Genomic DNA, 26,054 nt, shown 5'->3' with positions numbered 1-26,054 from the left:
TGTCTGGATTTCTGAGTTTTATGGACAATATTCGGCTCTGTCAAATGTTTTTTTGGGAGTCTATTGAGATAACTGTACAGCTCAGTGTAGTGAACTGCACTGATAAGTCCCCTAACGATAGCCCATTCTTGCATTTGTTAGATAAACCTCCTCGTCATAAATTATTTATGCTTAATGTAGGGTCCCTGGACTACATTAGATTATGAACCCAAATCAAAAAGGTCAAAGGTTAAGGAAAGAGAAGTGGTATTTGATGGATATGGGTCTTGTCCTTGCCCCAAGGAGGGCACATCAGTGGGGGCAAATCCCAAAGGGACAGGGTTTTTTTCATTCTTTTTTTAAAGTAGGCTCCATGCCCAATGTGGAGCCCAATGCAGGGCTTGAACTCATGACCCTGAGGTCAAGACCTGAGTTGAGATCAAGAGTCGGATGCTTAACCAACTGAGCCACCCAGGCGCCCAAAGGAGCAAGATTTTTTTTCAAAGACCTGACCTGCTGTAACAGGATGAAGATTTTATTCATCAAATTTAATCTTGAGGAGAATTCTGGATGTGTTTGGAAGAAACACTTGGGTAAATAGCTTGCCTAACCAAGGAAAACCTTGTATTAGTCTGGGATGAACAGGACTGTGGCAGGGCTGACTTCTCTATGGAATGAAGAGGAGAGGGAGGGAAGGAAGAAGGGGAAGCCGGCGAAACCAGGCAGTGCTTGGGAGAGAGGAGAAAAAGAAAACGAAGCAAACCCTGGCATTGGGCAGCCAAGGAGGACCAATGGGGAGAAGGGCAAGTCTACTGGGCACAGGGGCTATTTGTTGGAATTCCCTGCTGCTGATGCTACTGAGGCATGGGGGGCCCAGTTCTCTGCCTGGAGGACACTGTACACGTAGAGGGTAGGACTGAATGCACCTGAATGCACCTGACTTCAGACCACCCCAAGCTGCAAGGTCCTTGAGCTAACTGGGGGTACGCGGTACCAGAGCTCAGCACAACTTGTAAAAAGGAAGATTTAGTCTAGAGGCTCTTAATCAAGTACAGGTGGGTCCTTCAAGGGGTCTGTGAATAGAACTTGAGGGGTCCACAAATTTATTTTTTTCAAGAAGTTTTATTTTATTTTTTTGTTTTTTAAGTAATCTCTACGCCCAATGTGGGACTTGAATTCACAACCCTGAGAGCAAGGGTCACATGCTCTACCCACTGGGCCAGCCAAGTGCCCCAAGTCCATGAATTTAAATAGGAAGAGGTTACCTCTTTATTTTTACTAATCTCTAACTGAAATTGAGCATTTCCTTCTATTAGGAACATAGGCAACAACCACTTCATTTTAGCCTCACCAAGAAAAGTAACAGATTTTCACACTACACTTGAGTTGTTGCTGGTACTATCGTTTCTATTTGTTGCTACTCGAAATCACGTGGTCGTAGACCCGTGAGCATCAGAGTGGGGTAGTGCTGGACCCTAACGACCAGACCAAAGGCAGGGGGAGGTGTTCTGGCTGCACCTTCGGGTCCCCCTGCCCCTCGCCCAGCACATTCTCTGCGCTGGACCCTGGTGGCCTGGGCAAGTACAGGACAAGGTGGAAACCTGCTGCAATCGATCAGGGGCTGGGGGAGGCACACAGCTGAGTCTGACAAACAGCTGCAAACAGTGATTCATGCTTTGAGAGCTCAGAAGAGGGCCTGGTGGGGTCAGACAAGGTTTTCTCATGGGAAGTGACATTTAAACGGACTTTTCCAGGATATATTAAGAAGTGGGCACAGGAACATAAGATTTTCCTTTACCCAGAAAAATCCCTCATCGAGTGTGTGCAAATTTCAGCTTATAGTTCAGAGGAGTAAAAAGCAGAAATTTCCCCTGGCTGTGGGGCTGAAACAGGAAACCACCCAGAAACCCTCAGCAGAAGGAGGACGGGAATTCCCAGTTCCCCAGGACCCAGTGGACATTTTCACAAGAAGCACCTCTGAGTGAGGCTGCATCTGTCCCCACCTCCTGGTTGGGATGGAAGCTCTGTGAGCTCAAGAGTCCTTGCCTGTTTCGTTTGCTAGTGAATCCCAAGCACCTGTGCCTAGCACAGATCTGGCCCCCTGCAAATATTTGTTGAATGGGTGAATAAATAAAGCCACATCCTTCCACAGCCAGTGCGGGGCAGGCCATGACTCTGCCTATCTGTCTGACATTTGTGTCTCCAAATCACCATGTTGCCCTGCCCTCTAGGTGACCTAGGAAGACCTCCCACCGAAACTCCTGTGGGTACAGAAGTGCTTCGTGGCATTGAGCAGGTGGAGCACCCAACACCTGGGGTGCTCAGGTGCAAACCATCTCTGCCCTCTTCTGGGGCTGCAGGGTGTTGTCATGGGGATCCCTTTCCTCAGAGTGTGGTCCAAGCTGGAAGGATGAGGTCCCAGCTTCATGGGGGCAGAGGGCTGGGAGCATCCCCACCGGAGCGTTTGTCTTTGAGTTCACAGTGGGTGAGGAAGGTCACCTCTCCATGGGGCCTGACCTGGGCTGGTGTCTGGGCCATGAAGTATAAAGCAGAGCATTTCCACCCCCTCTCTGCTCCCTCTGGTGATGTTACGGGCTGACTTTCAACCCCCAAATTTAGCTGTTGAAGCGCTAACCCCCAACACCTAAGAATATGACTGTATTTGGAGATAGGGTCTTTAAAGAGATAATTTAAGTTAAAATGAGGTATTTAGGGTGGCCCTAATCCAATAGGACTGGTGTCCTTTTAAGAAGAGGAAGTCAGAACACACACACACACACAGGAAGACCATGTGAAGTCACAGAGAGAGGCCTAGGGAAACCACCCCTCCCGACTCCCTGAGCTCGGACTTCCAGCCTCCAGAATTGTGAGGAAATGCATTTCTATTGCTTAAGGCCCCCAGCCTGTGGTACTCTGTTACCCCAACTCTAGCAGACTAATACAAATCATCTCCCTGCATGAATTTATTCAACGGGTCCCCAGAGGACACACCCACACTTTGTCACCACAAAGGAGAAATAAACAGAAATGCCCTTCAAAGACTCATAGGTCAGAAAGGCCTTTTGACTCAAGGAATGGTTATTTGGTTATTTGGTGACCTTAAGGCCTACTCAGTAAGAAAAACAGGGTTTCAGAGCCCAAATTTCCCAGAAGCACAAGCTACTCCTCCCTGATGTCAGAGGGCGCACGCATGAGAGATACTGATATTTGCTAATGTCAATTTTACAGATGGAGGATAACCACATGCCCCCCTGAGTCAGGTTAAATGGCTCATGTGTGTAGGGAGGTTAGTAGGTTTTGATGTTAAAAAAAAAAATCTCGGGGCGCCTGGGTGGCTCAGTCGTTAAGCGTCTGCCTTCGGTTCAGGTCATGATCCCAGGGTTCTGGGATCGAGCCCCACATCGGGCTCCCTGCTCCGCGGGGAGCCTGCTTCTCCCTCTGACCCTTCCCCCTCTCATGTGCTCTCTGTCTCTCTCATTCTCTCTGTCTCAAATAAATAAATAAAATCTTAAAAAAAAAAAAAACTCATGCCATGCCTTAGTCTTTTGCCAGGTTTATTAGAAATGTGCCTGAATTTACAGGACAAACAGTAAAAATAAGTCCAACTTTGAAGCTTCATAAGGGTACTTGGCAGCCAGTCTTTAAACTAAATGCATTTCACTGATCACCGGGAAAAGCCTCAAAAGACTCTGGAAATGCAGCCCATCTCCCACTCCCCAGGCCACAAAGTGCTCCGCAAATAAGAGCCCCCAGCTGGGCTCCAACCCCCACTGCCTCCCGAAAGTTCAGGTGAGTTTACCAGTTTCCAAAATACGAGGGACCAAGGGCCCTGAAACTCCTGCGTGAAACCCTTGCTGGGTCGTGCCCCCCTCCCGCCATCCACACTGCCCTCCAGACCTTAGCGATTTCCTCCAGGCCCCCCAGAGACCTGGCCCAGCTGCTGCTCCTTCTGGGCCTCGTTTTGCTCCTTGTAAAATGAGAACCATAAAAACAGCCCCTCGGGGGCCTCAGAGAACTCAGGGAGCGACACCTGTAAGGACCCGCTTGGGACCTAGCAAGTAGCAAGTGTCTGTTCCCTTTCTTCCTGTTCCTCCTCGAGGGCAGGACTGTGGCTTCTCCTCGGCATCCCCACGTCCTGCCGCACAACATCGGACACTCCCTGAGATCAGAATAAAGAGTGTTAGTGAGCTGATTGCCTCGTCTCATTCATAGTCCACATATTTCTCATCTGTGTCGGCTCCGCTAGGAGTGTCTTGAAAGAATGTGAACTTCATGGGCGCCTGGGTGGCCCAGTCGGTTAAGCAGCTGCCTTCGGCTCAGGTCATGGTCCTAGGGTCCTGGGATGGAGTCCCCGCTCAGCGGGGAGTCGGCTTCTCCCTCTGCCCCTCCCCGCCTGCTCATGCTTTCGGTCTCTCTCTCAAATAAATAAAATCTTTTTTTTTTTTAAAGGAATGTGAACTTTAAAACTATTTTTCTGATAAAAGTAATTCATGTGCCTTGGATTCAGTTGGACTATGTTTACAAGAATAAAAAAGAAAAGAAACATCATAGCCAACTCCAACCCCCAGAGGTCTTTGTTGGTTAATAGGCTATGATATTTCTTTCCAGCCCTTCTTCTCTGTGTACTCACATCCGTTTTACTCAGTGGCCTGAGCCTTCCAGGGTTTTTGCCCCTGGGGCTCTTAGTGTAAAAACTGCCCAGCTTCTAAGCCTCAAAGAAAAGACCTCACTGATAGAGCTAAATTTGATAGCACATTCTCGATAGTTGACGTGGCCATGTATACCTATTTATACTGTCTCAGATTTCTGCCTTGCAGATAGTAAAATCTGCTCACCCGTCAAAAACTTCGAGAAAGCTGCCGGGGTATCTGTCAGCTTGTTATGAGTATCTCTTTAAGGGAGGCAAATAATTGAGAGGAAAGGATTTCTCCAGGCTGCCTGACATCTTGTTCTGTGCTCTGATTTATGTGAAGAAATATAATCATCTTGGTTTTAGTCTGGTTGAGGAGAACCTGGCTGCCAGTCCCCCATGCCATCCCTTCCCCAGATCAAAGGTTCACAGAGGCCGTCTGAGGGCTGGAACTCCCGTACCTCCCAACTAATGGCCACCAATTCCTTGCTTGGCCGAAGTCAAACTGGGCACTCAGCCAGGAGGTCAGGTGGGTTTGCAAGTCTGGGCAACTTAATCGGATCCAAAGCATTTTTAGGAAATAATAACACAGAGATTCTTTGGCTCAGGTATAAGAGATCTGTGGAGTCCAGCAGGGCTGTCCTACACCTCTCTTGATTTGGGCCAGCGTCCACAATTTTGTACCAGAAGCGTAAGCAGAACCAGAGCTTTGGTGGGTGGTTCACACACCCAGTCATCACGGCTTGGCTTCCCAACGTGGGAGCCTTTCAAGTCCTGACATCTTCCCTTAATAATTGTGCCCTCTGCACCTCTTGTGCTGATGAGCCCAACTACCCTTCAGATACATAAGGACGTGTGTAAGTGTATGTTTGTACATGTGTGTTACATGTGTGGTTGTGTGTGTGTGTGCGTGTGTGCACGCAGGACAGAAAGAAGAAAACGCTCCAAGTTCAGCCTTACAGAATTTCTTCTTGGTTAGGGGATATTGGGATTGCGAGGGGCACCTGGGTGGCTCAGTCAGTTAAGCGGCTGCCTGCGCTCCAGTCCTGATCCCAGGGTCCTGGGATCGAGTCCTGCATCGGGCTTCCTGCTCCGCGGGGAGCCTGCTTGTCCCTCTGCACTCCTCTCTCTCTGTCTCTGTCTCTCATGAATAAATGAATTAAAAAATCTTTAATAAAATAAAATATTGGGATTGTGAGAATATCCGCTTCTCTATACAACCTTTCTTCTTAATATTTAAACTCGACCCTTCACGCTGAAATATACTAAATTCCTAGAATATATTTAAATGTGTGTGTGTGTGCATCCATGTGTGTATAGACACACGTTCACACATACAGTTGCACGCAGTGCCCTGCAGGTACGCAGTAAGTGACAGCTATTATTATTATAATTGTTACTTCGGATGAGAGCCTGGCCTTTAGAATTGAGTGGGAAGAAAAACGGAGGCCCTGGGAGTACGGACCTAAGACACCCAGGACCCCGGAGTCTTCCTTTGTAAATGAAGCTGCTCCCGGAGGGTAAGCCGGGTGGCTGGCTCCTAAGATGGTTGGAGCTCCGCCTTCGCCCCCTTGTGGTGGAAATGGAGCATTACAGGGTGCCTGGTCCGCAGCACTGAAAGTATTTCCTTTCTGTCAATGTCCGTGACCCCTGTTTTATCGCTATTAAGATCACTGTTATTGTTACCCCTATACTTCCTATTGCCTGACGGTTATTATTTATGAGGACACTATTCGCCCTATATCCTGGCACGGTGCTAAGTCAGCACTCCACATACGCAGTGTCGTGACTACTGTTAGCCCTGCCATTTCTAGAGCAGGAAGCTAAGCTCAGAGAGGTGGAGTAACTTGTCCAGGGCCACACAGCTCTTAGGAAATGGGCCTTGGGCGCCTGGGTGGCTCAGTTGGTTAAGCGACTGCCTTCAGCTCAGGTCATGATCCTGGAGTCCCTGGATCGAGTCCCGCATCAGGCTCCCTGCTCGGCAGGGAGTCTGCTTCGCCCTCTCACCCTCCCCCCTCTCATGTGCTCTCTCTCTCATTCTCTCTCTCTCAAATAAATAAATAAAATCTTTAAAAAAAAAAAAGGAAATGGGCCTTAACCCCAGGCCCAACCCCTGCCCTCGACCCCTTACTCACTGCACCAAGCCCCACCACACACCGTAGCTGTGTACCACAGGGCTTCTCCGTGAGTCACATGCAGGCCCCTTTCAAAGAAAATACTTTCTTATGAACCAAAGAAAATTGAGACCCTTGAGACACTTCAATGAAAGTAGACCCCTGTAACCACAGGTGGTCCCGGGTGCCATCACAGCCACCCTGTATGACACAAGGGGAGGCTTCCCTGGCAGGTGTCATCTTAGTTGGTCCAGAAGAAACCTATCCATTTTTCTAGATGGTCACTGAAATGAAAACATAGCGAAATTTAATTCTCAAGGGGCATGTGGACAAGGCACCACCTTCCTCCCTCCACTCTGCCAACCATTTTTAAGAGACCCCAGTCTGGGAAATATTGGTTGAGAGTATGGGTAAAGAATAAAATAGTTGGTGCCACAGGGCCCCTTTAACAGTTCCTGAGTAGGGGCGCCTGGGTGGTGCAGTTGGTTAAGTGTCCAACTCTTGGTTCCAGCTCAGGTCACGATCTCAGGGTTGTGAGTTCAAGCCCCATGTGGGGCTCCGTGCTCAGCAGGGAGCCTGCTTAAGATTGTCTCCCTCTGCAACGCGGGGCTCGATCCCAGGACCCTGGGATCACGACCTGAGCCGAAGGCAGATGCCTCACCGACCGAGCCACCCAGGCGCCCCAATAAATAAAATTTAAAAAATAAATAAATAAAACAGTTCCTAAGTAGCTGGCCCTTTAAATGTTATAGTTTTGCGAATTCTGTAAGTCTTTTCTTGGATTTCATTTGAATCTGTCTTGAAGGTATGGACCCGCCTCGGGCAGAGTCCCCTCAAGGCAGAGCTGAGACAAAGCCTGGGCCGCAGTTAATCTGGTTGACTGGGAAGTGATCCCAGGAGGCAGGAACGAGGGACAGCGAAGGGAGACAGAGAAGGGAGACCGAGGAGAGACACCAGCCACACCAGCTGTGCTGCCAAGCTGCCTACCAGAACCTTCCGCAGAGCGTGCAGACTGATGTCAGTTTGTCCACCTGCCCAAGGGAGCCGTGGGAAAGCTGTCCTCCCTTGCTTGCCCGCACTAGTGGAAGGGCGCCGTGACCCTGGGCCTGATGGGCTGTGTGCTGAGCTGCCATAACCAATTAGCACGGACTGGGCACCTTAACACAGCAGACATTAATTCTCTCTCACTGCTGGAGAACGCAAGTCCAGAATCCGTTTCATGGGGCCGAAATCCAAGTGCCTTGCTCCTTCCGGAGGCTCTAGGGGAGAATCCAGTCCCTGCCCCCTCCAGCGTCTGGGGCATTTTCTGGGCTCAGAGCCACATTCCCCCAACCTCTGCCTCCTTCATGATATTTTCTCCTCGCTGTGTGCGTCAAAGCTCCCTCTCTACCTCTTTCTTCTAAGGACACTTGTGATGCCATTTAGGGCCCACCTGGGTAATCTGGGATGATCTTCTGATCTCAAGATCCTTAATCAGATTTGCAAGAATTCTTTTTCCAAATAGGATGGCATTTACAGGTTCCAGGGGTCGTGACGTGGCTATATCTATTGGGGGGGGGGGGTGCATTTTTCAGCCATCCTGGGATCAAAGCAGGAGACGAGCCTAGCTTGCTGCAGGTGAGACCTGTCAGCGCCGAGCAGGTGAAGGCTGGTTGGAGCCGCCGGCCTCCCCCTGGCTGGGGGCGTGGAGAGAACACCCCGACAGCGCCGCCGCCTCGGCTGCCGGAACAGGCCTGCGGTCCTTAGGGGTCCTGCGGTTATAGTTTGGCTTGGGTGAATGTCTTCCAGGGACTGTGGCCTCTGCGGGCGCAAGGCAGCTACCCCATGTCACTTCTGTCCAGGGATATGTAATTAAGGGGATCTGCGAGAATGCCTGGGGCATCTTTTTCTACCCGTGTTTGCATTCCACTCACCTGCAACATTACTGGGATAATTGCGGGGGGTGCCTACCGGGTCACCCTGCCTTCTCTCCAAAAAGCAAGTCAGCGCAGCCCCCACGCATGTCAGCCCTTCACCTCCTACCAGGGCCTGAAGTCCTTACTGTGGTGCCCTGGGATGGCCCTGGGATGGCCTTGTGCACCAGCACCCCTGAATTGCCTAGTCTCCTTCCCCCCCGGGGAGGGGACGCATGAAGACACGAGAGACAGAGAGACAGAGAGACACACCGCGGAAACTGCTAGCAGCCTAGCTTCCGGAACGGTTGTACTGCTCAGAGGGGCGCAGTATGAGTCGGAGGAGGGTTTACGAGCAGCGCCTTCTCCGCCCTGAGATGTGGGGACCGCGCCACGCCTCCCCGCCATGCTTATGCGGCTGGCTATGTACATGAATCAAAATAAGTTAATACTGGGCGCCTGGGTGGCTCAGTTGGTTAAGCGACTGCCTTCGACTCAGGTCATGATCCTGGAGTCCCGGGATCGAGTCCCGCATCGGGCTCCCTGCTCAGCAGGGAGTCTGCTTCTCCCTCTGACCCTCCTCCCTCTCATGCTCTCTGTCTCTCATTCTCTCTGTCTCAAATAAACAAATAAAATCTTAAAAAAAAAAATAATAAATTAATACTGACACTCGTAATTTGAAAATGTTCCCAGATTGTAGTCTGCTTATTGCGGAGGTCACGCACCCATGGAGTTGGAGAGTCAGAAGGCGCAGGAAGATGCACACCTCCCCACACAGGTTGCTGCATGGTGCGTGTCCTTGCAGGAGGTTTTATGCATCTGTGAGCCAACACGTGTGTGCGTAATTGCTTTTTTTCATTCCACCGTATCTTGGAAACCATTCCACAGGCGTTTTTTAAGGAACTCTGTCCTTCTTTCTTTTGCAAATTGCATAGTGTCTCATGGTATAGATGTGCCATAGGTTATTTAACCTGGGCACGGAGCCCAACACGGGGCCTGAACTCACGGCCCTGAGATCAAGACCTGAGCTGAGATCAAGAGTCAGACGCTCAACCGATTGAGCCACCCAGGCGCCCCGACCTGGTGTGTTAATGGACATTGCCATTGTGTTCAGTCGTTTTCAAACAATGGAGTAGTTCCTTACCTTTTACAGAGGGAATTTCCAGATGTGCAAGGCAGATGTTGAAGAGATGCGGCTGCCAGCCAAGGAAAGACGCGGGGCTACCATGAGCTGGAAGAGGAGAGGAAGGATCTCTTCTAGAAGCTTCAGAGGGAACATGGCTCTTGGACGTCTAGCCTCCAGAACGTGAGTCAGTACGTTTCTGTTGTTTAACCACTCAGTTTGTGGAGCTTCATTATGGCAGCCCCAGGAAACGAATACATACACTGTCTTAAATTTCGTCACCAGTAGATATCACAGATATTTTTATACGAGATTATCATTGTCAGAATATCTCAAAATGTTGTTGAATGCATCACTACATTACAGTAATTAGACCCAAATCTTCATCTTTTTTAGTTAATGAGGTAAGAAATAACTTACAGATTCATTTTAAGGTATGTCGATATTCCTATAACTGTATTTAAACGTAATTATTTTCTTTATTATTCTCTTTGTTCTATTTTATGCATTTAAGGCCATTATTCTGAGAAGGCTTCACCAGAATGCCAAAGGCTCCATGGCCCTGGGATCGGCCTGAGCTGCAGTACTCAAACATTTCCAGCAGAGGGCACGAGAGCACCTACGCAAAGCTTCATATTTGTTAATGCTGCCTGTTTTACTGTTTTTTTCCTCCACTGCAGAAACAGAAATCTCCTTTAAATTCATATTATTTTTAGACTATTAATAATGTATGCACTGTGATCAGAATATGGAAATATTTGCAGGCTTGCTATCCTATTTCCATACCATTGTTGATTCTTAAAATTTCCATACCATTTTTTAAATGCTTAAATGAACAGTTGGTACTGAAGTTATTTTTAAGCTGTATCCTATAGCTGGAACTACTTTGTAATTTCTAGGTCCTATGTGAAAGTATGCAATAAACATAAAATGGAAATTAAGATAAAGAATAGCCTGGAGCTCCTGGGTGGCTCAGTCAGTTAAGCCTCTGACTCTTGATTTCTGCTCAGGTCATAGGTCATGATTTCAGGGTCGTGAGATCGATCCCCATTTCAGGCTCCGTGTTCAGCACAGAGTCCGTGTGTCCCTCTTCCTCTGCTCCTCCCCCTGTTTGCACATGCTCTCTCTCTCTCTCAAATAAATAAATAAAATCTTAAAAAAAAAAAAAAAGATTCTCTCTCTCCTCTCCCTCTGCCTCTCCCCACCCTTCCCCACCAAAAAAAAAAAAAAAAAGAGCCTGACTGGGGGCCTGGCTGGCATTCAGTAGAGCATGCATCTCTTGATCTCAGGGTTGTGAGTTTGAGCCCCACGTTGGGTGTAGAGCTCCAAAAAAAAAAAAAGAAAAGAAAAGAAAGAAAGAAAGAATGAAGAATAGCCTGATCACGTTACAGATATACACAAAACACCTAATAATGTGAGCCATAGTGATAACAGTTTGAAAGAGCCTTCTGAGTCTTTGCCTGACCCAACTAGAACATTATCTAAAGGCTTCCTAGTGCGTACATAACGTAGTCCTTTTTTTCTTAGTGAAAGAAACACTTCCAGAATGCTTTTTCTCAGAGGGTCTGGTCACTTTGATATTTGTTAAATTATCTGAATGAACTGGGTGCTGAGCTATTCAGTTGCTTATTTTATAGTTTTGACTGGGAGACCAGTGTGAAGGCAGGACATTTTTGTCCTTCTCTTGTTCACACATCTAACCCCCAACTCATTGCTCTTCCTGACAGCAAACCTCACAGATGGCTGTCTGTCTGGTTTTTCTGACGGACCGGGACCAGGGAAGGTGGGAAATGCTGTAGCAGGTAAGTGCCACCTCTTTCTTCCTTTGCCTAAGCCCTGTGATTAACAACAACTGTCTCCTAAGCATTCCTGGAGGGTACTCTGTGTATCTCTGTAGTCCAGGGAGAAGTAGTCCCCAAACCTAACAGCTCTACCCAAGGCAGGGCCACCTCCTTACATCATAGGGTAATGGTATCGCATAATTTGGGGTTTAGACAAATATGGCTTCAAATCCTAACTGCACATAGTAAGTGATGTTGGTCAAATGACTTGCCTTTGAATATTATCTCTGAATAATGAATAGTTATCTCTGAATACCCTGAATACTTCTTTCCATTAATACTTATCTCTGAACAATGCTCATCTCTGAAATTATCTCAGAATATGAGTTGTCTCCTCTCTAAAATGGGGTGGCAATCGCTGTTTCATGGCGTTGTTGTGCAAATTGGATTCAGTTTTGTTTGTAAAGTAGCAGTGTACCTGTTCTGTCAGTGTGAGCCACCATCCCTTCCTGCTCCCCCCAAACACATGCTTCCTTCTCCTTGGAAAAGCTACATAGACCAAGTTTACATGTTACCCAATGATCCTAAGAGACTTAGAAAGAGGCAGGGTGGGGGCTGTTAAAAGACAAATTTCAGGAAAAGATAAAATCATGACTCTCATGCAAATAGAAGAATGGACATGTGTTAAAGGTTTTATTTAGCACCTCCATTCAATTCAGAAATCAGACGGATTTTATAACACTAGTTCAATAAAGAAGTCAAGAAGCAAAAATTTGGGGCACCTGTGTGGCTCGGTCGGTTAAGCATCTGCCTTCAGCTCAGGTCATGATCTCAGGGTCTTGGGATTCAGCCCCACATTGGGCCCCCTGCTCAGTGGGGCGTCTGTTTCTCCCTCTGCCCCTCCCCCCTGCTCATGCTCTCTCTCTCTCTCAAATAAATAAATAAAATCTTTTTTAAAAAAAGCAAAAATTTATATGGAGTAAAGGAAATGTTGAAATGAATTGAAAGGAGGCCAAACTGGTTTTGCCATAATTTGGGGAAGAGAGTCAGCTAGAATTCTCCTAGACAGACAAGGATTCACATGGAAACCAGTTATCTACAGCTCACAGAGTTGTAAATAGCTCAGAATCAGAAGGGGGAAAATCAGAATCAGATAAGGCAGAAGAGTGTGCATAGTTTTCCATTGGGAAACTTTTTTTCTACCACTGCATGTATGTGTGGCAATAGTGGGCTCCTTTATTATTTCCTACTTCCTAGAGTTAGATCATACAGATACCATCCTGCTTTGCCCCGAGTCTGCTGTGAAATCACTAAAAACCAAGGACCTGGGTCCTAGGACAAAGCTACACGCTCTTAGCTGTTTACTCAGAATCCATGCATCGCTATAAAGTGCCAGCAGCGTGCACACAGCCCCTCTTCACCCAAGAGCTGACTTCCCACGCCCAGACTGCAGCCAGGGCAGGTGGACTGCATGGGAGGGCTCCCGGAGGGAGACTGACAAGCATGGTGGTCTCCTACTCAATTTCGCCTCCAGCAGGCTGCTCAGGTAAAGCTCTCTGCCCAGCAGAGCGCCACCACTAGCTCCCATTTTCAAGCCCTGGTGGTCTCCTGACTAATACAAAACAAACTCTTTCCTCCACACCTTCTCCAATTGCTGAGACTCCCCAGAAGGCCCTGCACCCCAATTTGGGACCCTCCCACCTTCACTCCTGAGTTCAGGAGAATGTTAGTCCTAATGTGATTCCCTCACGTTGCCGGTGGGTGGGCATTTGGTCTATACTTGTCATCGGCAGATGGTGCCTTGCTTATCACTCAGGGTTAGTAATCAACTGCACAAGGGAAGTGATCTGGAATCATGATTTATATTGATTGAACTACCTGCCTTCTGTGTTGAACAGCAAATGGATTAGCAAGTGGGTTCAGCTCCATTCAGCCTTTCTCTGCTCCAAATAGGCCCTCCCCTGGACTTCCTACTTAGCAGGGCAGGGGCCAGGGTGAGGCAAGTGAAGCATTTGCTCCTACGGCAAAATTTAAGGAGCACCAGGTGCCAAAAAAAAAATCCATTATTAAGATAAATAATATTTTAATACAACACATTTTTAAAAAAATCAAAATCAATGCAAAAATCCATGATGAACAAAATGTGACAATTGTAAATAAAAAGAAGATCCAACCCTGTACATACAGGACCCTGAGGATGAGTCCTGGCCCAACCTAGCCCAGTCAAAGGCAAATCAGGCCCCACTGGTGTTTATGAATCCAGACTTTTGCAGGTTTATGTGAATTTTCATATAGCAAATGTACATTTAAGATTTGCATTTCATTGAAAGTAAATTTTACACTAAAGGGAAAAAAAACTAAGCAGATATTGAATTCTGATTAATTAAATATTTAAGGGTAGATATACTGATGTTTGCAATTTATAAAAAAATTGGATGGGTTATGGATTAGTAGAGAGATGGATAGAGGGATAGATATTGATAAAGTATAGTAAAATGTTAATTGTAGAATCTAGGGGGTAAGTATATAGGTGTTCACTGTAAAATTCTTTTAACTTTGCTGTATGTTTGAAAATTTTCAAAAGAGTTTTAGAAATTTTAAGTATTAGGGGGGAAAAAGTAATCCAGTCTGCTGCAATAAATGTAGGATCACCAGCTCCCAAGTTAGGGATCTTGGACTTGTCGCTTTCCCTGTCCTTTAGTTAGTAGGAAATGTTAAGGTTTTGACTCTAAGTGAGCCAAATTTGCTGTCCTCAATGACAGTGTGAGATCACACCCAGTGCTGTCTGGCAGAAGTCCCCAATGTCTTTGTAAGAACAACTAACTACTTTTATTTTTTTCTGAAGCCCTGATAGACCTAATGTGTGACAATTCAACAGAAAGTGAACTTCTGCTTTCACGACCATTTACTGTATGTCATGCCCTCATCATTGCACAGCACTTTGTCAATATTTAATGATTGTTAGCTATTAAAGAGTGGCAGAATATGCCACACCAAAATATGCCACTTAGGCATAAGGATTATTTTGAGCTGAAGGCAACAGAGAAGAAACAGATACTAAAAAAGCTCTCTGTCTTTTCTTATTTGCCTAATAACAGGACATAAATTTATAAAGGTGTCACTCCTGCCTTCTTACCAGGAAGAACAAAGGTTAATCTCTGAGACAACTTTAAACCCTTATCAATGGAGAAGGTACCAACTGAAATCTACATTAAAAACCTCACTCAGGTTTATTTTGCTTTTCCTGGGCACCTCCCCATAACTGGCCTTCCTACACCTTTCTTTCTTTTATCTTTAGCTGAAGATAGTATTTAAGCCTGAGTTCTAAGCCACCTCTGGGAGTTACTCATGTTCCCCTGCCTCTCTCTCATGTATACATGAGGTTTACAGGTTAATAAACTTCTGTCTGTTTTTCTCTTGCACATATTTGCCACCCATATGTCTTGAAGTTTGGGGTTTGAGGCCAGAAATCTGAAAGCCAAGATACAAAGGCATATTTGTTAATAGAAGCAGAGGATGACCTGGGCAATTTTCTAAATAACCACACTATTTAGCAGCTGTTTTGTTTGTTTTCCTAGTAAGAGCATTATTGAGATATAATTCACATACTATAAGATTTTTCCGTTTAAAGTATACAATTCAATGTAAATTCAGTGTATTCACATGTTGTACAATCATCACCACATCAATTTCAGAACATTGTCATCATCTCACAAAGACAGACCGTAGCCTGTAGCCAGCACCTCCCAAGCCCTGTATCTGCACTCCTTCAACAGAGGCAACCATTCATTTACTCTCCATCTCTATAGATTTGCCTGTTCTGGACGTTTCATATAAATGGAAGTCTACCATATGTGACCTTTTGTGACTGGCTTCTTTCATTTGGCATATGCCTTTCAAGGTTTATCCATATTGTAGCATGTGTTAGTATATATGTATATAATACATTTCATTTATCCATTTAACAAATGATAGATATTCGGATTGTCTCCACCTTTTGACTATTATGTATATGCTGCTGTGAACATGCATTTGGAAGTTTTAGAACATGTAGATATGTGTTTTCATTCCTCTTGGGTACATATGTAGGATTGGGATCATTGGGTCATATATCAATTCTATGTTGAACCTTTTCAGGCACTGCCAGACCATTTTCTACAGTGGAATTTTACATTCCCACCAGGGTATGGGTGTTCCAATTCTCCAAATCCTTGCCACCACTAGTTATTACTTGTCTTTTTTATGATAACCATCCTTTAGCAGCCAAACATGCCAAATTAAGAAGGCCAGGGGTGGAATGGACATCTACATTAGGCTCATTGTGTACTGAGCCCATGGTGGAGAGTGAATTAATTTGCATTTCTTCCGAATTAGACACTAAGGCAAGGATTCCAGTGCAAGTAGATTATTTTGGAGGAAAAGAAGACACTGGAAGGGGAGTAGGGAAGTGAGACCAGAAGGCAGGGCAACGAGTGTGTGGTCAGCAATCAAGCCAGGTACTACCATGGACAAGGAGAGCTTGGTCTCCCCACAGAAACCCTGAGTCAGTACAGAGCACATACCTTTCAGGTCTCCTGAGAGATCAGAGAGCTGGGGTATTTATGCCTCTTCTCCCTTCAGCCATTGGTTGAGGCTGCTCTTGGGGGGCATTAATTCCCTGCCCCTGCCATAAAGAGAGCCAGAGACAGCCCACCACTAAAATAGAAAAAAAAAAAAAAAAGGAGGTTCTGGCAGTTTGAAGTCAGGCTGGTGTGCCTGAAATGGTTTGAACAAGGAGATATAGGCAGGTCAATGAACAAGTACCCTACAGGGGATATGAAATGGTGCCTTAAGTCTCATCAAGGCAAGATGGGAACCCCTGGCAGAAATAGAGAGCAATCAATGGAATACACTTCTATGCCAAGTGACAATCGGAACTTGTGGTCAGAAAGACAAAAATGGTGCAGAGAGATGGCCACATATTAAATGAGTCCATTTACAGGAGATGCCCAGAAAAGGCAAATCTCTAGAAAGTGAAGGCAGATTTATGGTCACCTGGGGCTAGAGAGTGGGACCAGGGAATGACAGCAAATGGGCTCCAAGGTTCTTTTGCAGTGATGGAAGCATTCTCAAATTGGACTGTGGTGATGTCTGCACAACTTTGTAAATGTAGTAAAAATCATTGAATCCTACACGCAAAACAAATGAATTTTATGGTATGTAAATTATACCTCAATAAAGCTGTTTTTTAAAAATGCCACAAGAGACTTAACACTGCCTGCAGGCACAGGGATTCAGGGCCTGCCTTCATCCTTTGTCTATCTGCATACCAGGCCCCTTGCTACTCTTGAATCAGAATCCAAGTGGTGCTGGGCAAACAACTTTGCTGTTGGAAATCCATCAGACATTGATGGCTATAAGCTGGACAAGTCACCTAATCTCCCCAGGCTGCACTGTCCTCATGTGGGTGGTGTTGGCTGTTCTCTAAGATCACAGGAGTACCTAACACCTCAAAAGCTAATATTATTACATTTGTTACATGGTGCCATTAGGGATGATTTCTTGGCACTATGACGCATAAATATGGTAATGGGATAGTCACTGAAACAAAAGTGGATTGGAAAAGCATCCTAGCCCCAGGACACTTTATAAAATGGATGGGACTTTTAGAATGAATAATATAACAGTGCTAATAAAGACGAGTACGGCACAGGGCACAAGGAAAAGCGCATCAGGGAAGAAAATGGCAGTGCGTGGCTTTCTGGGTGTGAGGCTTTTAATGATTTATATGGTTGGTTGAAAATCTGGCTTCAGGAAACCTCTAACTCAGCTTGATGAAGAATGAAAGGAATTTCCATTAGTTACTTCAGCTTTTATTCAGTCCTTCTGATGACAAAAGAAAATTGAAACCACTGAAGCGTGCCTTATATACCCAAGAATATTGATTTGATTTGAGCAGGTAATAAACTTGGTGGCAGTACCACATGGGATTGGTTGAATTAGGGCACATAGTCATGGGGTTTGGTAAAACTCTCTTTTAAACACCAATCCAGAAACTTCTCTTGCATGAGACACCTTTCAGTAGTTCAATATTCTGTCTGTCAAGATTTCCCCTCAACCCTTTTGCAATCAGTTGTGGTTATTCTAAGTATTTTGAGGTTGAACTTTATTAGTTGTTAACAAAATTAAGTCAACTGCTTAAAGCTATTTGGAGGTTGGTTTCACAAAATGTTACTTGATGGGTGTCTATTTTCAGAATGTTTATCAAAATGAGAGAATCCTGTGTATGACCAGCCTTTCAAATGATTTTGCCCCTAGAAAGTAATGACTCTACTGGTGAATTTTATTATCTTTTCAGAGGATATTATTTTTTCTTCTGAATTTTACAAATATTCTAAAACAAATTGATATTGTTTTACTTTAATCGTAGGAATTTTGACTTAGTTATGCCAAATAATACATGAATATATTCTGTTCATAAAAGATTCAAACAACTCAGATGTATGTGGAGTAAAAAGTGAAGTCCTACCCCACTGATGTCACCACCAACTCCAGTCGTCTTTCTGCTATAGCTTTAGCAACTATGACAGTTTTAATGTGCACCTTGCTGATAATTTATTTATACTCATATGTCGTTTTCATGATATTATATGTTTTGGTTATATTATATGTTGTGACTTGCCCTTTGTCCTTACAAAAGTCTAGATGTTCTATAAATATATTTATTTATTTATTTATATTTTTATATATATTTATACATTTATATTTATATGTATTTGTATATATTTCCTTCTTTATCTGTACACCAAGCATCATACTGTCTTCTCCTTTGACTCTGCAAGCTATGCCATGTACTTTGAATAAATCCATTTTTACTTTAGTTAACCAAGGTCGGATTCTATGGTTTATACTCAGAGAAGCCTGAACAAATACCTCCGAGCAGGATGATGCAAGGGACAAACTCCACCATGTAGAATTGACTGTGTCAAGATAAGGCAAGAGAAGCTCCCATTCTTCACTGGGAAGTTAGAGATTCCTATAAAGTGGTAAGAAATTCCCTGGCTATGCAGATGCCTCTCTGTGCTGGAATTCTGTCCATGTATCTTCTGTGACTGGAGATGTAGAGGACTTGAGGAAGGATGCCGTGTCTTGGCTACTCCCTGAGGCCTTTAGTAGAATTTAACCCCAAAGAGGCAAGTTTTGACATACAAGAGAGCCCTCAAGGGTAAGGAGAAGAGGGAGTCTATGCCTATTTCTCAAAGACCAAATCCATCAGTGCTATGTCAGGATTTCGGGACCATCCCCGTGATGGACCACTAGAGAACTTAAGGAATGGAGCAAGGGTCTCTAGAATGTGGGGTCCTTGGGACAAGGACTTTGTCTTTTTCATTGCTATATTGTCAACCCTAGAACAGTGGCAGGCACCTGGTAAGCATTTAGTGTTTGTTGAATGAATGACTCAGCATTGCTAGTCTGAACATTTGATGAGTGCAAACTGGATGAGAGGACACCATGGGTTTATCAGAGTTATATCGCCAGAGAAACCAAGGGACTTATGAATGATGGAGTCTGGGTGGGCTTGGCCCCTTGCCCTCACCCTCATCCTCAGTCCCAGTGGTGGGCACAGAACCCAGGGCTGGCCAAGGCACTGAGCGATCGGTAGAGATAGAAACATGACGCCTACCAGTCAGTTTGGGTTTCCTGAACTAGGCTGAGCTGTGGTGTGGATCTGTTACAGTGCCAGAGTCTTCGGGAAGTTGGTTTGAGAAATGAACTGTCAAGCTGCTCATGGGACTAGGGAGAGGACTGTTTCCATGACTCTGCAGGATCCTTCTCTTGTGAGCTCTAGTATTTCTCTTTGCCTTTCGCTGCTGGAGAATTCCCCAAGGTTCTATCCTTGACCTTCAGCTCATTCTTTAAACTCTCTCCCTGTCTCTCTCTCTCCCTGTCTCTCTCTCTTTCTCTTCCCCCTCTCATCCACTGCCATCTCTCCACTTTTACCTTCCTTTGGATAACACTCACATTTCTGTGGCCCTAAATTCTCTTTTCTCCAAAGAAAGGTGTATGCAAAGCACAGAGGTCATTCCCAGGATAAGAGCATTAACCACTGAGATCAGGGAAGTAAGTGTCCACAGAGGTGGTAACTTGGCTTTAAAGATAAGCAGGAATTGGTTTGAGAGGAAAGGGGTAGAGCAGAGGGGTCATGCAAATGCATTCCAGACAGAAGTAACAACATATGCAAAGATAGGGAGATATAGATCTGTAGAAATAAAGTTGTAATTGTAAAGTTTAATCCTTCATTTTTTAAAAAGTTTTATTTATTTAAGTAATCTCTGTACCCAGTGTGGGGCTTGAACTCATGACCCCGAGATCAAGAGTCACATGCTCCTCTGACTGAACCAGCCAGGCGCCCCTAATCCTTCATTTAATGGGCAACAGATCAAATAGAAATAAATCACTGAAGAAACAAAGGGTCTAAACAATATAGTCAATAAGATAGATTAATCAATCATACAGGAACTGTAGGCCACAAGAAGTTATAATATTTCCTTTCCCCAAAATTTTGTTCAGAAAGGTTTAAACTTGGAGGGAAGGGGCGCCTGGGTGGCTAGGTCGTTAAGCGTCTGCCTTCCGCTCAGGTCATGATCTCAAGGTCCTGGGATCGAGCCCCGCGTCGGGCTCCCTGCTCGGCAGGAAGCCTGCTTCTCGCACTCCCCCACCTGTGTTCCCTCTCTCTGTGTGTCTCTCTCTGTCAAATAAATAAATAAAATCTTTTTAAAAAATTAAAAAATAAAAATAAAAAAAATAAACTTGGAGGGAAGTGAGAGAAGCAGTCCTTCCCCACTGGGATGCTCGGTCTGGTGTCAGACAGCCTACGGCGGAGCATAGGCGTGGCCAAACATGGTGCCGCTTCTGGGGGGTCAATTTTCTTTGGAGATTCTCAGGGGAATAAAACATTATTTTTATAATTGAGCCACCGTGACTAGTTCTGAAGCAGAATGCCAACATCTCATTATTTTTTGAGGTGATACTCAAACCTTTACAGATGATTCTCAAAACCTTAGAGCGTCGGGTGCCTGGGTGGCTCAGATGGTTGAGCGTCTGCCTTCGGCTCGGGTCATGATCTCAGGGTCCTGGAATCGAGTCCCCCTTCGGGCTCCCTGCTCCTTGGGAGCCTGCTTCTCCCTCTGCCTCTCTCTCTCTCTCTCATGAGTAAATAAATAAAATCTTAAAAAAAACAAAAACAAAAAAACCTTAGAGGGTATGTTGTAGACTCTGATCAACTGCATTAACAGTATAGTTATCAGTTATTCACTCCCCTTACCAGTAATAGTCCCCTCTTTGGTGCTCTGTGACTTGCAGTGACCGCCCCTTGGCAGGGGTATGATTTACCCGCCTCGCCGACGGCCAGCATGGCCATATGGCTTGCCTTGGCAAAGACTTGAGCAGAAGTGACAAACACCACATCCAAATAGAAGCTCTCAGAGGCACTGCAAGGTTCAGCGACTTGTGTTTTCCTTCTGCCAGGGGAAAATGTCATGTTCCCCGTTGGGGCTGCTCCTTCAGACTGGATTCTGGAATGAAGAAGACATCCAGAAGAGAGCTGTTAGCAATATACAGCTGAGGTGTGACATGATGGAGAAACAAACCTTTGCTCCCAGAAGCTACTGAGATTTGGGCGTGTGGGAACCAACTCAGAAGCCCAGAGTGGGTATATTTATTATAAGAAGCTAACAAGATTATTATAAGATTGTTACAAGACGCTAACTAAAAGCAGCAACTTCTGGGAAATAGGACTGCCATTAACTCCCTTTTAGGGCAGATCTCTTCCAGGAAGGGAGAAGAGAAATAAAATCTATCCCAAATTCCTTCTCCAGGGGAGATCGATGGCTCTGAAGGAAATAGACCGCTCATCCCTCTGTAGACAAATACTATCACCGATTTTCTTATCTCCTCTTTGTTCTCCTGAAAATCCACTTACCTTTCCCAAAGTCATATGTTTTTCTGTAAGTGCATTTCTCTTCCACTCTTTCACCTATTAAGGTGGTTTATGAGCCTGAATTCGGACTGTCCCTTTGTGTTACTCATCACTGTGTACTCACATGTGTATATGTGTTACACATGTAAATAAACTGGGGTTTTCCCGCTGTTAACCTGGCTTTTGTCAGTTTAATTCACAGGCTTTGGGTACAGAACATAGAGGAAAAGGTTTTCTTCCTCTGAAGGAGCCATTTTTTTACTGCAGCAAAGCTGATTAATGTAGAGACAGGCAGGCCTTAGCTTCTGATTGTGTTTGTCACCATTTGCTTGCTGGATGAAGCCTACGTTCTTTTTTTTTTAAGATTTTGTTTATTTATTTGTCAGGGAGAGAGAGCACAAGCAGGGGGAACATAAGGCAGAAGGAGAAGCAGGTTCCCCACTGAGCAAGGAGCCCGACTCAGGACTCCGGGATCATGACCTGAGCCAAAGGCAAATGTTTAACCGACTGAGCCACCCAGGCGTCCCAAAGCTTACATTCTGAAAGACTCTTGGTCAGATGCTCCTTTGAAGTCTCATAAATTGAATATAGTTAATTATTTTGTCTTTCCTATAAAAAATAGGATGAGGAAATTGTGATTCTTGTATACTGGTATTAAGTCACAGTTACACATCTTTTTCAGAAGATAAATTATACATATTGCAATAAGAAAAAAGATTGGATAATATTTGCTAAATTCCTGTGAGAAACCTCTCTGTCTAAAAATTATTCTTCCTTACTGTTTCAATGTTCCTATTAAAGAATAAAGAAGGAAGTGTGCATTAAATGTGCTTGAATCCCCATTTAGAATTATGACTGGGGGTCACATGGCCCATCATTATTGCCCCAGGAGAGGTCATCAAAGGGAGTTGAGGTCCTCGCTTTCCTGAAGCTGGCCTTTTGCCCTCCCCACAGAGCTTGGCTGTGGGTCACAAACAATACTTCTGTATCTGCCCCTAAGATCAAATAGAGTTCCAGAAATGCTCAGACATTTGGACAGTTCATCTCAGAGGAAGGGGCTGAAAAATCATACAGATATTCCTAGATTTTGTTAAGCAAATTGTTTGAGAGAGAAAATAAGAGACATAATATACTTCTCATTTGGGTGGTCCTACTTTATGAAACAAGAGATACCACCAGTTGGTGACTGGTGTAGCTAGGTGATGGGTACATGGAAATTTCTTGTACTTTCTCCCAATCTATGTGTAATTTGAGGGTTTTTTTTTTTTTTCATAAATAAAAAGTTTAGAGAGGGCGCCTGGGTGGCTCAGATGGTTAAGCGACTGCCTTCGGCTCAGGTCATGATCCCAGGGTCCTGGGATCGAGTCCCACATCGGGCTCCCGGCTCAGCGGGGAGCCTGCTTCTCCCTCTGACCCTCTCCCCTCTCATGCTCTTTCCCTCTCACTCGCTCTCTAAAAAATAAATAAAATCTTTAAAAAAAAAAGTTTAGAGAGATATAGAGAGGATCAAAATAGGCTTATTCCAGAGAAGGGTATCAACAGAGCAAATCGACTTTCTGAGCCTTAGTTTCTTTATCTATGTTATGGGATTAATAATACCTCTCTCATAAAACTATGTCTTAGTAAGGGTTTCCAAGCATAGCACACTTATGTCCACAAAACAGATACCTGTTTGTAATGAGCTGTTTTTCCTCTGGTTACTAAAGTATCTTTAAAGTATTTGAAGTCTCTAGGTAGGAAGTTTGCTATTACAACTTGATTATAATAAAGCTTTTAGATTTGGCAGCAATACTTTTAAAAATATAAATATGTGATTAGCTTTCAGCTAAATATTTTAACGGGCTGGTTGGATATTTTTGTCTGGGCAGCCTCTAATTGCCTGCCTGTTCTCTATGGATTCATAATGCCAGCCAGGCTGCCTCGTGGACCACTCCTTAGAAGACCCAAGGCTCCTCCTCCCAGCTGACCCTGAAGAGGGAAGACCCAAAGTGTATCTCAGCAGGACACCCCAAGGGCATCTACTTGAACCTGATGAAGTTCACTGTTGAGTGCAGCATTCCTCCACTAACCAGAGAAGGACAGAAGTAGGTATCCTGAGGAAAGTTCCATCTCTCTCCATCATCAGCATGCATTGATGTTTAGAAGCTGCAACCTTTATTTCCTTCTTTGGCTCAAGATGGATTTACCCCTTCTTTCCCACTGCGTCTTAGAAGGATGAAAGGCACTTTGGAAGAAAAAGACCCTGATTCTAATTTCACTTAGACGCCTTGCCTGGGGTCAGCGTGGTGGTGTGGGGGGGGGGCACTGGGTGCCTGAGCATCACCCAGTTACCAACCAATACTGTAGTATTTCCATGTTTTAGCGACTGATGCAGCCGTGACAGTATCCACGAACTGACGGGAGTCCTGAGTCAGAACCATCCTGGGGCGCCTGGGTGGCTCAGTTGGTTAAACATCAGCCTTTGGCTCAGGTCATGATCCCGGGGGCCTGGGATCGAGCCCCAAGTGGGCTCCCTGTTTAGTGGGGAGCCTGCTTCTCCCTCTCCCTCTGCAGCTCCCCCTGCTTGTGCTTGTTCGCTCTCTCTCTGTCAAATAAATAAAATCAAAGAGAGAGAGAGAGAGAACTATCCTGAAAGAGGGACGCCTGGGTGGCTCAGTCGGTGAAGCATCGGACTCTTGGTTTTGCCTCAGGTCATGATGTCGAGGTTGTGGGATGGAGCCCTGCATTGGGTTCCCTGCTCAATGCGGAGTCTTCTTCAGATTCCTTCTCCCTCTGTCCCTCCCTGCTAGTACACACGCTCACTCTCTTCCTCTCTCTCAAATAAATAAATAAAATTTTTAAAAAAAGAACTATCCCGGGGCGCCTGGGTGGCTCAGACGGTTGAGCGCCTGCCTTCCACTCGGGTCATGGTCCCAGAGTCCTGGGATCAAGCCCCGCATTGGGCTCCCTGCTCAGCGGGGAGCCTGCTTCTCCCTCTCCCTCTGCTCCCCTGCTCCTGCTCTCTCACTCTCTCTCCATCGCAAATAAATAAATAAAATCTTTAAAACATATTTAAAAAAAGTAACTCTCCTGAAAGAGCGGAAATGGATAATGTTTGTAAAGTCTTTTATTATAATGCCTAGCACATGGTACATAGTCCATAAATGTTGGCTGTTGAAATCGTGTAGCATTCCTGCTTACACTTTTATTCTTATTAATAAGCAAAAAGCACACATGCATATGGAAAGAGAGAGAAAGCTCCATTATCTCTTCCTCTTCTTACGAGGGTGATAATTCCATCATGAGGACCCTACCTTCCTGAGTTAATCTAAACCCAATTACCTCCCAAAGGTGCCACCTCCAAACACTACCACATTGGAGGTTAGGGCTTCTATGTATGAATTTTGAGATACACAAACATTCAGCCCATAATACAGATCTTATGCAGAAATCTTAGAGGGATAGCTACATAGATTAAAGTGGGCTCTAACCATCCACTGGCCCATACAGTCATTTATTTATACACATAGCCATCCTTCCTCCATCCATGCATGCATCCAACCATATAATAAACATTTGTTGATCATCTATCATACCTCAGAAGAACTCACTGTCTAATAGGGAAAATAAATTATACGCTATGTATTCTAAATGCTACACATTCTAAATGCTAAGCAAGATCTATGGGAACTCAATGAGAAAGAAAACTCATATTGATTGAGAATGGCACCAAGTTCTTTACCAATTTACCTGCCTTCGTCCGAATTAAGAAATACATTTCTAGTTCCAAAGTGAAATTAGAATCAGGGTCTTTTTCTTCCAAAGTGCCTTTCATCCTTCTAAGACGCAGTGGGAAAGAAGGGGTAAATCCATCTTGAGCCAAAGAAGGAAATAAAGGTTGCAGCTTCTAAACATCAATGCATGCTGATGATGGAGAGAGATGGAGCTTTCCTCATGGGAAAAGGGCCACTGCCCACCTGGCTTTGTGAGGCTGTTTACCTGCCGCCATCTGTCACCCTCCATGGTTATGGCCGCTGCTTGGTGGACCGGCCTCCATGGGGTACAATACAGGTTATTTGATATTTTGAAGGTCACGCCTGCCTTTTTTTTTTTCCTTTTGCACCAACCACCGTAAGATTAAAGCAAATCCACCTGAAAGATTTGTTTAAATCTCCCTAGAGAGTAGATGTTTTTCATTTTCACCTGCTCTCTGGGAGAGCTTGTTTGTATATACCCACAATTATTACATAGTTTTAATCCCAGCAAAGTTCATTTTTGTGTCTTGCTTCTTTTGAGTAACATTACGTCATAAGCATTTTCCCAAATTATTACATCGGTCTTCAAAATTCCTGTTTTAATGATTTATTAGATCCTCCTCTGATTTAAGCCAGATATCTATCTATGAAAATTATGTGTGGTAGGTGTGGGGAGAAGAGAGAGAGAGAAGAAAGACAATACCATGTCCTCTGTCCCCATTTACTGGGACCGTCCACAGGCTGCAGGTTTTCACAGCAGGTGCCAGATAGCTAGACAAAGTATATTGTTCAAATTTCTCCTACTGGGCTGAATTTATAGCCCTGGAGGAGAAATTCCTGTAG

The 26,054-nt window shown here is 44.9% G+C and overlaps 1 protein-coding gene across 1 annotated transcript in view; it reads right to left on the bottom strand.

Moving 5' to 3' along the window:
- LOC110585868 (C-X-C chemokine receptor type 1-like) overlaps positions 1 to 26,054 on the bottom strand; it is a 64,653-nt gene that overhangs the window by 17,140 nt on the left and 21,459 nt on the right. Inside the window, 1 exon segment of the mRNA XM_021696015.1 lies at positions 20,892 to 21,073. Within this exon segment, the coding sequence (XP_021551690.1) occupies positions 20,892 to 21,073 (182 nt within the window).

The sequence above is a fragment of the Neomonachus schauinslandi genome, chromosome 3 (assembly GCF_002201575.2).
Source record: "Neomonachus schauinslandi chromosome 3, ASM220157v2, whole genome shotgun sequence".
NCBI lineage: Eukaryota > Metazoa > Chordata > Mammalia > Carnivora > Phocidae > Neomonachus > Neomonachus schauinslandi.
Note: the sequence above shows the minus strand (reverse complement) of the source record. Positions and strands in the feature narration are given on the sequence as shown.